This window comes from Fonsecaea multimorphosa (genome assembly GCF_000836435.1).
Source record: "Fonsecaea multimorphosa CBS 102226 unplaced genomic scaffold supercont1.25, whole genome shotgun sequence".
Lineage (NCBI taxonomy): Eukaryota > Fungi > Ascomycota > Eurotiomycetes > Chaetothyriales > Herpotrichiellaceae > Fonsecaea > Fonsecaea multimorphosa.
Genome location: NW_015971659.1, coordinates 71,157 through 83,373, shown reverse-complemented (window position 1 = coordinate 83,373; position 12,217 = coordinate 71,157). Strand labels below are relative to the sequence as shown.

At 52.9% G+C, this 12,217-nt stretch overlaps 5 protein-coding genes across 5 annotated transcripts; 3 read left to right on the top strand and 2 right to left on the bottom strand.

The window, feature by feature from the left end:
* Nucleotides 1-387: 387 nt before the first annotated feature.
* On the bottom strand, nucleotides 388-1,284 carry Z520_09607 (uncharacterized protein; the record flags this gene model as incomplete). Its single annotated transcript, XM_016780101.1, has 1 exon — nucleotides 388-1,284. The coding sequence occupies one exon, from the start codon at nucleotides 1,282-1,284 to the stop codon at nucleotides 388-390; it is 897 nt and encodes a 298-aa protein (XP_016628684.1).
* A 253-nt stretch (nucleotides 1,285-1,537) lies between these two features.
* Nucleotides 1,538-1,939, top strand: Z520_09606 (mitochondrial import inner membrane translocase subunit tim9; the record flags this gene model as incomplete). Its single annotated transcript, XM_016780100.1, has 3 exons — nucleotides 1,538-1,545; nucleotides 1,598-1,667; nucleotides 1,745-1,939. 3 exons carry the CDS (start codon nucleotides 1,538-1,540, stop codon nucleotides 1,937-1,939), a joined length of 273 nt encoding a protein of 90 aa, XP_016628683.1.
* Nucleotides 1,940-3,630: 1,691 nt separating this feature from the next.
* Z520_09605 (uncharacterized protein) lies at nucleotides 3,631-5,531 on the top strand (the record flags this gene model as incomplete). Its single annotated transcript, XM_016780099.1, has 2 exons — nucleotides 3,631-5,436; nucleotides 5,487-5,531. 2 exons carry the CDS (start codon nucleotides 3,631-3,633, stop codon nucleotides 5,529-5,531), a joined length of 1,851 nt encoding a protein of 616 aa, XP_016628682.1.
* A 724-nt stretch (nucleotides 5,532-6,255) lies between these two features.
* On the top strand, nucleotides 6,256-6,722 carry Z520_09604 (uncharacterized protein; the record flags this gene model as incomplete). The annotated part of the gene is made up of 2 exons (XM_016780098.1): nucleotides 6,256-6,330; nucleotides 6,396-6,722. The coding sequence occupies 2 exons, from the start codon at nucleotides 6,256-6,258 to the stop codon at nucleotides 6,720-6,722; spliced, it is 402 nt and encodes a 133-aa protein (XP_016628681.1).
* Nucleotides 6,723-8,905: 2,183 nt separating this feature from the next.
* Nucleotides 8,906-11,593, bottom strand: Z520_09603 (uncharacterized protein; the record flags this gene model as incomplete). The annotated part of the gene is made up of 2 exons (XM_016780097.1): nucleotides 8,906-11,167; nucleotides 11,219-11,593. The coding sequence occupies 2 exons, from the start codon at nucleotides 11,591-11,593 to the stop codon at nucleotides 8,906-8,908; spliced, it is 2,637 nt and encodes an 878-aa protein (XP_016628680.1).
* Nucleotides 11,594-12,217: the final 624 nt, after the last annotated feature.

Here is a 12,217-nt window from a genome sequence, read left to right as displayed (position 1 = left end):
CTGGACAGTGTCAAGACTCAAGATATGGTTTCAGTGAACCGGTAGTAAGGCGTAGCCATTCTCCTGCGAAAATATCAATTAGTTATCTGCGTTGCATCGTTTGGAGAACTGGCACGAGAACAATACTGCGATCAGACAGCAGTTGGTACAATTTATGCTTCCACAAGAAGTTTCAGAACAGGTCTGTGTGAAATTGTGCTTCATCAAGCAGATAGGAATCGTATGTCACAACAAATAGATATAGCTTACCTCTGCCTCTCTGCAGCCTTCGAATGTGATTTTCTCTAGTGTAGTCATAGATCGTAGGAACGCATGCCAGCCCCATTTTCCTCATCTTATAGAAGCTTTGCGTCTCCAGTCGGCGTAGGATGAGGTGGATAATGAGGTTCATGTACTGGGGCCATTGGGTTTGGGTCGCTTGAAGAACCCATCCAGGTTCCGTTGCTTCACATCATAGGGAGATGATCCCAACCCGCCTCTGGTACGCTTTAGGTCCAGTAGGTGATCTTTGCTATTGACTCCATGGACGGTCATGGAATATCCGCTGAGTGCGGATGATCGGATGTCTGTCGATATCAAAGGCTGCCCTTTGCGAGGTTGATCGGCCACCTTTGGTATGGGCTTCTGGATTGTGACCTCTAAAAACCCAGTGTTGGTCCAGGCTGGTAGGTGTTCCAAGGGACGGTTGGTGCCCCAAGCCTCGACATTCGGACCCAGAGTGACGCTACCGGTGCTGAATTTTCTCAGCAGTGTCTGCCATAGCACAGACAGAAAGAGGCCGTGGGAAACGACCGCAACGCATTCCTGCGCACTCTCCTGGAAATTCTCTGCACTGGCAAAATGCGGGAGGATGAAGTCACCCAGGAAAGATTCTGCTCTTCTCACCATAGCCTCGGTGGTTTCTTGGGGTCGAAAAGATGAATCTTTCGGGTTAGGCACTCTAGAATCTAGAGTGTCCTGGGCTCTTCTCGAGGTCCATGGAACGAGCTCAAGTGAGCCGAAGTCTTGCTCTCGGAGCAGCTCGAGTCTCACAACCCCCGGGACACCTTCACCGGAGAGTCTTGCGACTTGGCTTCTCTGAAGCTCTTCGGCGGTCATGAAAGCTCGTTGAAGATCCGAGGCATAAATTTGGGTAAATCTCAAGTTGCGGTGAGTTGTGAGGTAGCGACCCAGACGCTGGGTCTGCAGTACGCCATGGTTTGTCAACCTGGAATCAGAGACTCCCGCCAGAAGCCCGGCAACATTATGCTCTGTCTCTCCATGTCGGATGAGAAATAGATGCATAGGGGTATGCCGCGAGACCAAGGAGCAGGTCGAGGAGGTAAGGCAACCAGACGCATCCAACGAAAAGAGCCGGCGAAGGTACGGAAGTTCCAACAAGAAAAGTTGTGCCGCTGGTCTGCAAAACTGTACAGGGAAAGTCTGCCGGGCCCGGATTTTGCTTTGCGACTCGCGTGTTCATCATTCACAATCCTCTCGCCTCGACTATTGCAATTGTGACACTGGTTCTCTTGTTTTCATCCCTATTTTTGTCAAAATGGACAGGTTGGTCTCGCATTCCAAGCATCTGTGCGTGGATTTGCTGACATTGTTCTAGCCTTACTCCCGCCGAACAGAGGGAGCTAAATGCTCGCATGGAGGCGAAGCAGCTCAAAGAATTTATGAAGGTGCGTACCATCCAAGCCCATGCCATTACGCAGGTTGGCCCGCGTTGATCATCAAACTGACCTATGCTCTGTGCTAGACGTATTCCAACCTCGTCCAACGGTGCTTTGACGACTGTGTCAACGATTTCACGACCAAGTCATTGATCTCAAGAGAAGAAGGATGTGTGATGCGCTGCGTGGATAAGTTCTTGAAAGGCTCGGAGAGATTGGGTGCCAGGTTTCAAGAGCAGAATGCTGCCATGATGCAGTCGGGCCAACTGCCCGGCAGATAAGCGTCGAATCGCCAGCCATCTTCTATGCGCGGAGACACATGTTGTACGATATGGGAGAGATGTCTATTGGCACAGAATTTGGGTTGGACATATCACCCTGGCATTGATATCACTTCGAGCTGTTTGGGAAAACCCGGCGCCGTCCTCGATCTGATATGGAAGGAGCTGAGCAGTCGGGGGAATTAGCAAGGCTCCATTGCACACAACGTCTTTCTCCTCTCTCATCAAGCGAATACCGCTTTTCATCCAACATCAAAGCGATGTGATTATGTTGGTTGGGCTGTCTGCATGGAGCATTCGAGGCCAGAATGAACCAGTGTGCAAGAAAAGGGGCTACATGGTTGATTAAGGTCCACCCAAAGCGTGTCAAGGCAAAGAGTGATGGCTCATAAGACTGAATTGTTCGCCGATCCATTGCGTTTGCTGTACTCCTTGGAATTCTAAAAGGACCTTCCACCTAAAGATCGTCTCCGTCACCAAATTTGAGAGCACTCTTTTAATTGCCAACAAGGGGCAGTAGCCTGATCTCGTTGCGTTGATCTTCTATGTCAAGATCCCCCTGAGAGCAGCTGGGTCCAGTGCCACCAGTGCTCAAATATTTGATCAGACTGGGTTGCCACCAGCATGTGATGAGAATCTGTTCAGCTTGATATTGATAATCTCTAGGCCAATGAGGAAATGTATTACTACTTGGAGGAAGCGAGAGCGCCACAATGAGGCGCAGTTCGTATACTAGTAGTAACTGGTTGGTGGTGAATCGATACGAGCCTTGGAGCGCTGCTCAGACACGTCCAGGGCACGTAACGCTAGGGCTAGTAGGCTAGCCCTCGGCGCTCCCCTTTTAACGAGCTTCCCACGAGGGCCGCTATCTCGGAGGCCAAGGCACCTACCAGGCGAGCGCAGGGCGTTGCCCACCAAAACCCTTATGACGATGGTGGAAACGAACCCAACCCGTTTCAGCTGGCTCCAGGCCTCCTCTCCCTGAACTTGGGGGGGGTTTTGGTTGCTGCTGGGCGGCGTTCAATAGGTACCTAGGTAATTATAGGCAGCCTAGTTCCCCCCGTTAAGCCCTGTATATCCCTACTGCTTGCAACTTGCAAGTAATAGGATTTATACGGAGGCACGGGTAAGCCTTGCCGCTTTGTCGGTTCCACTCTTCGTGAACCTCAACTTTACCCTGCTCGTCTGTCTTATTTCAGCTCGACTCAATTTTTCCTCCTGGTCCCTCCGTACTCTCTCAACCTCGATTCGCCTGTAGGCTGTTAGGGAGTGTATTCTTTTTGACGGATCTCGGCTTCTTTGCCTTTTCTCATGCTCTCTGTCGCCTGCTTCCTGCGCGTCTATTCCAGTACCGAGTAGCTTAATCGCATCCCGCTCTCGCCGTCGTGTCTGAGACACCTCGAACCGCCACCTCCACCAAACACCGCTGCCTCACACCTCTGCTTCAGCTGTGACTGCGTTGAGAGCGCGTTCTCGACATTCCTTTTTCCACCCTCTTTCATCATTGCCCTTGGGCTGGATCCAATCGGCTCCTTGACACGCTGTAGATCCAATGATCTGTTAGATCTGTCTGTGTGACTTTCTCGACTCCTTCCACCACTCACTTCGTCCTCTTCCGCCGTCACTTCGTCACCGTCAGGGCGCTTTGTCCTACGCAACCTCCGAGGCACGGATTTTTAAAAAAGGCTACCATGGCCAGCAACATCATCGGCAACAGGAATAGCACCCCGGAGGCGTCCAAAACCTCTCTTCGCCCACCCTCCTCGAGGACTATCGGCACATCCGGCACTCATACCCAGCCTGTCCGTTCTTCTGCCGACATGTCTTTTACCTCTCCCCTTTCGTCACGTTCCATCCGCCCCGCTTCCGAGGTCTTATACAACCAGCAGTCTCAGCAAGGCAGCATGGACGATTCAAGCAAGTTGGGGGAACAGTGGATTCAGGACATTGAACAATATGAAACCATGCTGGAAGAGATGGCGGCGGCAACACTGGATCAGGACTTTAAAGACGAGTTGAGCGCCATCGAGCAATGGTTTCGAGTCCTGAGCGAGGCCGAGCGCACGGCTGCCACCTATGCCCTCATTCAACAGACCACTCAAATGCAGCAACGGTTCTTTGCTCAAGTTTTGAACCAGATGTCCAAAAGTCATCCCATTTCCGGCGTTCTGTCACCTGCAAATTTCGGTGAAAAGGACGCCATGTCCAGCCGCCTGAGCGACGCCATGTCCAAGTTGAACGTGGACGATCGGAGGACGTCTTTGACTCGACCGCCAGTCTCCCCAGCCGGTAATAAGCGCAATTCAGGCCTGGATCAGTCCACCATACATGCAATGTTTCCGGATGCTGTCGCCGCCATTCAGCAGCAAAAGGCCGAATACGCCCAACAGACCGGCAACCCACCTCCGTCAAACAGGAACAGCACGGTTGTAGGAGATCGCAGTTCACTGGTCGCCCCAACTATAGCGGCTCCTAGAGAGTCTAAGGCAGACGCCATGAGCTGGCGCCAAGGTGGAGGAGATACCCAGCAGCCTCCCATATCCAGACCCAAATCCTCGTCTGGCCAGCAGGGGCAGCACCAGCCAATGGGTCAGTTTAGTCAACCTCCATCATCTGGTGCTCTTCGTTCTCCGCGTCCACTGGGAGGTTCTGGTGGTAACATTCAGAGCACCACACTGACCGCTCCGGACCCGGTGTCCAGCGATATGCCACTGCTGTCTCCTTACAATGTAGGCAACCAGAGTTGGGCTTCAATGACCAATACGCCAATGGTTCCGAACTTCAGTCAAGCTCAGTCCCATAGCGAAATGGTGGCCAATGCAACCGCCATGAAACTAGCCGCCCTGTCCACAGTCAACAACAGAATCGCCCTGGACGACGTCAAGAAATATCGCCGTGCTAGGTCGAACGAACCTCAACCACAGCCACAAACCCCCCTGACCCCGGGTATTACAGCTTCTGGCATCCCAGGAATCAATACTATTATGGTCAATGATCACGGCCAGATCCTCAATGCTCAGCAAGTAGCAGCCATTCAAGCACAACAGATTGCTGCAGCACAAGGACGCCGATCTCGACCCAATTCTCCTGGTCTTCCTCTACAGACGCCTCTCGGACAAACAGCTTTCTCTTCACCTCAACACAATGGATTCCTGGCTGCATATGAGGGCACTCCCATCATGATTGGTGCAGGGATGCCGGGACTAGTTCCTCAAACAGGCATATTTGGTGGTGGCGGTGAAGGATATCTATCCGATCACTCGGAGATCAATCGTGGCAGGTCGCCCCGAGGGCGCCGTGGGAGCTCCAAACCTCCCGAAGACCCCACTGATCCGAATCTGCTGAAAGATATTCCGACGTGGCTTCGATCCTTGAGACTACACAAGTATACCGACAACCTGAAGGACCTTAAATGGGAGGAATTAATACAGCTCGATGACAAGGGGCTGGAAGCGCGCGGTGTGAATGCTTTGGGTGCGAGGAACAAGATGCTCAAGGTGAGTCATGGAGGTGTCGAGTGTAGGTGGTGACCGCTAATCATTTTCAGGTGTTTGAGCAAGTCAAAGAAGCCCAAGCCGAAGGCAAGCTGTAGAATCGCAGTTCCTTCGTGGCCACATCTACCGTCCAATCGAGGTGGCACCGTGCTTTTCTGATTTTGCAAACATTCGAGGCATGGGCGGGGAAGGCTGGAGCTGGGCTCACGTTTCGATCTACATCACTGTCGGTCATGTTCTGCAGGATCTCCAGCGGGCGGCTGCTGGTGTGATGGATACATCCACAGGGCCGGTCAAAATATCTCCTCTACCTGGGTCGGGCTATTACCCTTGTAATTTTTCAGTTCTTTTCGACGAAGACTGACCATCGATGGCATGATGACTCGACGTCTTTCTATATAGCGTGACGAGATAACCCATACCACCTACGAATCTTCTATGTGAACGTCTGAACTTGGACCCAAAATTGATTGGACACGGTTGCTATTGTGATGGCCTGGGGTTTTTAGGAGGCTCAGCATGATAACTTCCAGTAGGAAACATGATATGGGGAGAGGTTGAAACTCGGCTCTGTAGCGAGTACCTCTAGTGCCCAGAATGCAAATGCTCGTAGCTCTTGGATAACGTTGAAGGTGAACGAGGGATGGAGCCGAGACCCACCGCAGCCAAGCGCCATCAGCGTCCACTGTGACCTGAAGTCTCCCTCCTTCACGCTCTTGTCAAAAGACCATCCATGACCATCTTACTTCTGTGCCTGGTCCACCAGCTCGACGACACAGACCCGAACCCTTGAGACTACACCACGGTCCATCGCAGCCCGCTATGGCGCCCTCACCGCAGGAGCTATCTCTGCTCCTCGACCCACTGGTCCCCGAGTCTCTCACTCACAATACTCGCGTACGTCTTCCCCTCCTTTCCAAAAGAAAAAGGCCGTTCTACTCACTTGCATTCTGTAACCGTAGACGCTCTCCAACATCCGCTCCATCTCCGGCCTCCTTCTCGGCATTGCAGCCGGCATTCTGGGTCTCGAATCCCTCTACGGTTTCGGCTTCTATCTGCTGTGCAACACCCTCATCTCCGCACTGTTCTATTTCCTCCTCGTAAAGGGCCAGCCGCAAAGGTATTTTGCGGGGACAGCTGGGTCAAGAGGCGTGAATGAAGATGGGAAGAAGGGCAGAAACGAAGGAACAGGGGCGTGGAGAGAGATTTGGCTCGGAGGAGGCCTGTTTACAGAGGCGTTGAGTGGCTTTGTGCTTGGATGGGCTGGGGTTGGCGGTGTGATAAGATAGCATTGCTGGGATGAACGAAGGTTTCTGGCCCTTGCGAGTGATTTGACGATACGAAAAGCTGTGGTGCAAGATCGAAACCGTGGTCGGAACTGAAGGGCTTTCGGACGAGGTACTCGGTACGCGGCAGGCTTTATGGCCAATGCAGCAATTCCAGATCAATTCCAGATCAACTCCGGCGCACCGCCAACGGACTCGGGGAGGCTTGAGAGCGGACTTCTGAGTGTGTTCCCCATATCATCGAACAGACACGGTGGCTGTCGGTCTCTCCATATCCACGGCCGAGCCCGCTGCAATCTGGGGACGAAAGAACCCGCTGGAGCACCTCATGGTCTGGAAATCTCTCGACAAGAAGCTTGTCCGAAAGCCTGTCTTCCAGGGGACATGGCAAGCGGGGAACTATTGTCATGAGAGTCGAGGAAGGACTGGTAGTCGAATTGAGCCACCGATCTCGACAAGGCATTCAGATCCTCAAGCTCCTCAAAATAGCTCCTGCAGGCACTTCTGGACGGGCTTTTTCAATTTTCCACAATACCATCTTTGAACATATCTGCCTCGCGATATAAAGCCGCCACTTTTACTTCTAATAAGTCGATCCTTCCAGACGCCATCTTTCCCATCTTGACCTCGTCGCTGTGCTCTAATCACTCGGGCTGCACGTTACTCGTCGAGACCAGTCTAGGTTGTCCCGAAAACTTCACGTCTCAAAATGACATTCTCATTCCTCGTCGAGAACCCAATCCGGGCTCTTTTTTTCCAGTCCACGCTACATCCGCCCGCTGTTGGCTCAGCAGTTCGGTATGCTTAACGACAACCCCTGAACGTGTGAGTCCCAGCCATGGCGAAGCAGGGGGAATGCTGTTGCGCCCGTGTGTACACAGAAGCCGGCTGGAGGTCCTCTGCTGTACCTGCATCTGCATCTCATGCACATCGACCTCTCCGCCCACTTTATATAAACTCGACCAAAAGAACAGAAAAGCCCTCCCCAGCTGTCCTATCACGGGGTACACCGCTTTCCGGAGCGCAGCAAAATAAATAACAACGTCTCGGGCCCCGCCCTCTACGTCGCCTTACGACACTTTGACGTGAGAGTGATTTGATTCCTGAACGAATACGGGCTAGGCAGGCAGGGAGGCAGGCAGGCAGGCATCTCAGAATTCCGTCGAGTGGAGGTTTGTATAGAAATCTATTACCCACCAATACACTCATACGTATACACACAATATCCATAGAACTGTGATAGCGTCGCGAAGCAATGACTGGCCAGGTTTTGTCGTTGCATTTGACTTTTGTATCCTGCTTGTCCTACAAGTTACCCCCTACCGGCAGGAGCCGAGATGGCCCCCAGAAGATATAATAAGACAAGCGAAACAAAAAAATTGTCCGAAAACGTTGGATGCTACGGACTCGTAATTGGCGACTCGGCGCTCCCTCTGCTGACGGCTCTCGCGAGGTCTGCAGCTGATCTCTGAAGGAAAGGCGATCAAGGAAACAGAAAATATCCAGCTAAGTAACAAACCGGCACTGTTATCTGCCAAAAAAAAACAAAAACAAAAAACAAGCTCCATTAATACTGCATACTGCGCGGAATCATTCATAATCAACGATAGTGAACCGCAATGATCTGGATCACGCCAAACAGTCAAGAAACCATCGCAGAGCCTGCTTGTCCTTCTGTGCCGCAAAGCCCAAACTATCAAACATGACAGCCGCCGCTGGGTGAATAGTGCTAAACACAACATTCCATAACAGTCTCAGCCCAATTTGCTCAACGCATGGCAATCTCAAAAGCATCAAACAAAAGAAACAGGCGACATCAACCAATTAGTCGCCGATAAGAATGCTGGACAATAATCCATATTCCCGCCGCATGTGCCCGATCCCGCCATTGAAATCCCCTTAGCCCTCTCAACCCTCAACATTATGTCGAGATCAGAGTCCGTGGGAGCACCAATTCATATCCTCGAAAACTGTATTGGCATACATCCACATCCGCCCATCAATACTGGTGCACAAGTCCCCGATTGTAGCCCACCTAGTCGAGTCCTTCGACCTCCGGTCCTTGTTGTGAAGCGTGCACAAGACCAATTTGGTTGGCTCAAAGAGCACCCTCGCAACTTTGTCATCTCGCCAGGCCAGTTGATCTGACACTTCTCGTCTTGCGTAGAAATGTCTAGAACATCGTACTAAATCTTCCGGCTTCGCATGAGTCGTCCAGTCAATGACCGCCGAGGTTCCAGCCGAGTGTTCTCCTTCTCTGCTTTCTCATCCTTGCCATCCTTGTCGTTTTTTTCTTTGTCATCGTTCTCGTTGTTCGCAGGTCTACCCGGTTCCCCATCGACATCGACGGATTTCCTCGCTGCACTGGATCGTCGACTTGGTCGTCGGGCGCTGCCAGGCGTGGTCGCAGTAAGAGACCTCGTCGTGATAGTTGGAGATTGCATCGTGGATCGCCGGACAGCGCCAGTGCTGGCGTCCTTCGCGGCGCCCCCATCTATCTCGATTGTATCGGACTGTTCTGCGGTCGGATCTGGTCCCTGTGTCGGCTTTTCAGGTGCTGCATCCTTCTCCGCATTAGTTGCACCATTTACTCGAATCTCATCGGGCTTCGGTTGATTGTCCTCTGATGTTCCCGTCATATGAACATCTTGGTCCTTTGCCTTTGGCCTAGAAAGTTCTTGGCCCTCCCCCTTCTCCTCTTCTCTCTTGATTTCGGCGGCTGGTTGTGTTTGGGTTGAAGAGGTCAACGGTTCAGCCCCGACTGGTCCGGCAGCAGAGAATTGCTGTTTGGGAGCAGTGGCCACAGTTTCGCCGATTGTGATTGTGTCTCTGGAATCCGTTTGTGAAGTAGTAGCCGTGACGGTAGATGGAGGCGTAGGTAGAGTCTCTCCAGATGGAACCGCAGGTTGAGAATTGGTCGTATCCTCGTTACTCGGAGTATCAGTCGAACTGAAGTCCCCTTGCAGGCTTTTAGGTTCCGGTTCGATGGTCACCGGGGTCGACGACGGCGCATTTACCCCCATCCACCCTGGTCGGACAGCCGTGTGCGTGATGGCGGGAGAGCCCGCTGCTGTTTGAGGTGCAGACTGTCTACCGTTCTCATTGCTCACGGCACGGTTGGGATAGCCGTTTGTCATGGGTGTGTCGGGACTTCTTTTGAGACCATCTGACATTGTTGGACTGTCGTCGGTGGCAGCCGGACTGGGTCTGTAGCCAGCTGGCCTCGCCTCAGGATCGACACCGAAAGAGCCCGGGGTGCCGACTCTGCCAAAAGTCTGGACTTTCGTCTTGAGCTTCATCTTTAGGTTCTTTGGGTCTGCCATAGTTCCCGCAGTGCCTCTGCCGTTGTGGAATTCGAAATCTTCGACCTCTTTGACCGGAACGCCGTACCTCTCAAGAGCCTTGTCAAGACTACCAATGGTGCCCTTGGGCTGATCATGGTTCTTAACAATGTGACACTGCAGACCATGCACAGTACGCCAATCAATACGCGAACATCCGTCGTGATTGCACCGAAGGTACATCTCGACTGCAGGTCCTGTCGGATGCTCTGCCGTGCCTCCCGGACCATAGGACGTCCAGATACCACGGTTCAGTGTGTCGACTCTTTCGCAGTGGTGGTGGCGGTTTGCAAATGCTTCGGACATCTGGTATGGATGGGTTGTTGAGGGCGTACGTTTGCTACCACTCCCAGTCGGTGCTGTGGAGTTGGAAGGAGTTGGAGCACTTGGGTAAGAATGGAAGTGATTGGGTTCGACTCCATTGTTGTTGGCTGGATGATTAGGGGTCCTGTTGGGATCTCCATCGTTCAGAGGTCTTGACATGGGGACGTGCGATGTCGGTGGAGTTGCGGTCGTTCTTGCGTTGATGGTCGCAAATCCCGAGGCTGGAGGCGCGTTAATCGAAGCGAATCCAGAAGACGTAGTGGCTGGTGGCGGGCGCGTATCATAAATCTGTCTGGGCGGATTAGGATTCGTCGCTGGTGTCACAGGTGACTGAGTACTCGGGACGGATCGTGGGAGCGGAGAAGCTGGCCGTCCGAGATGGTTCAGTTGCGGTCGGTCGGCCGAGGGTTGGTGGGCATGACCTGACCCGTTCGTCGTTATCGTCGGGGACGCATTGTTCGGGGTGGTCGAGTAGGATGAGTGATGATATGGACGGGAGTAGGATGAAGCCGAGTCGCGATAGAAGGAGTAGGAGGGAGCAGGCAAAGTGCTTTTCGCAGGCGCTGCCAGATTGGACTGCGGCGAAGGTCTCGACTGAGCTGGATTAACAGCATCAGGCTGGCCTGGAGGACCAACTTGGTGACGCTTGGGGGGTGGGGGAAGAGTTGAGAGCGCGGGACCTGGCGGCGACATTGACGATGACGATATGCTACGACCTCCTGGTGCTGGTGACTCGTCTGGTGGTAGTCCACGTTTGAGTCGCTTCAGCCGGCGCCGGAGATTCTGGGGACATGTTAGCTCACCCGCGTCTATCAAGGACCGACTGGAACATACACTTTCTTCCTCCTCTAGCTCATGATCAAACTGGGCAAAGGCCGCATCTTCCCTCCTTCGGCGCGCCTCAATTCTAGCGTCTCTGCGTTGACGCGCTTCCACAATAAGAGCCCATTTCTTGTCCTGGATATCGCGCCTGCGACGGATTTTCTCGTCTTTCCGCGCGCGCTTAGCCCTGAGCAGATCATATTTCTTGACGTTGTGGTCTTCGACGCGTTGGAGTTCGTCGAGACGTGCTTGAACGGCATCGGGAGATTCCAGTGCGTGCTTTGATGCTGGCGGCGGCAGGGGAATTGGTGCAGTCAGAGGACTGGCAAATCGATATTCATCACCTCCGCCAACAGAGACATCGCTGTCAGAAGATTCGGGGTCCATCGGGTCAGGCACGTTCGGCGAACGTTGTGGAGGGTGCTGAAAATTTCGAGGTTGATGCTGATACGGGGACTCCCACGACGAACGTGGACGCTAAGGCCAAAGATTAGTGACAAGACTATTACGAAACATAGGCTCGGGCTGGAGGTTGACAAATCAGGAAGTTCCATTAGACACGAGGGGAAGTAAACGATGGTGAAGTGAGGTGAAAGTGAGTGGTCAGCACCAAGGTTCGGGTATGAGCAGTATGTCGCAACGAGAAAGGCAGCAACCAATTCCCTATCCAGTCACATGTCGTACGCGAAGTCGAGGTTGCTTTTCCCCCCTTCTCGGCCTCGACTCGTTGAAGCCACAGGGAGTAGGCAGGAGTATCCAGAAGGAGTAAAGAGACTGATGCAATAGGAGGTGCGACACAGGCAATGGGGCGCTAAGCAGAGACAGGAAAGACGCCACCACAGTGATGCAGCTGAATAGCAAACCAAATAGGATTGAAGGTTGTTTTGGGAAAAGATGGCGATTGGTGAGAGGCGTAAAAGAGGAGTCGAGGCGGAGTGGGATGCGTGGCAGACCTAAAAAGGTCGCCCAGGTATTGAAGCCAGCCGCCAAGAGAACAAGGAGCGCAGGTGG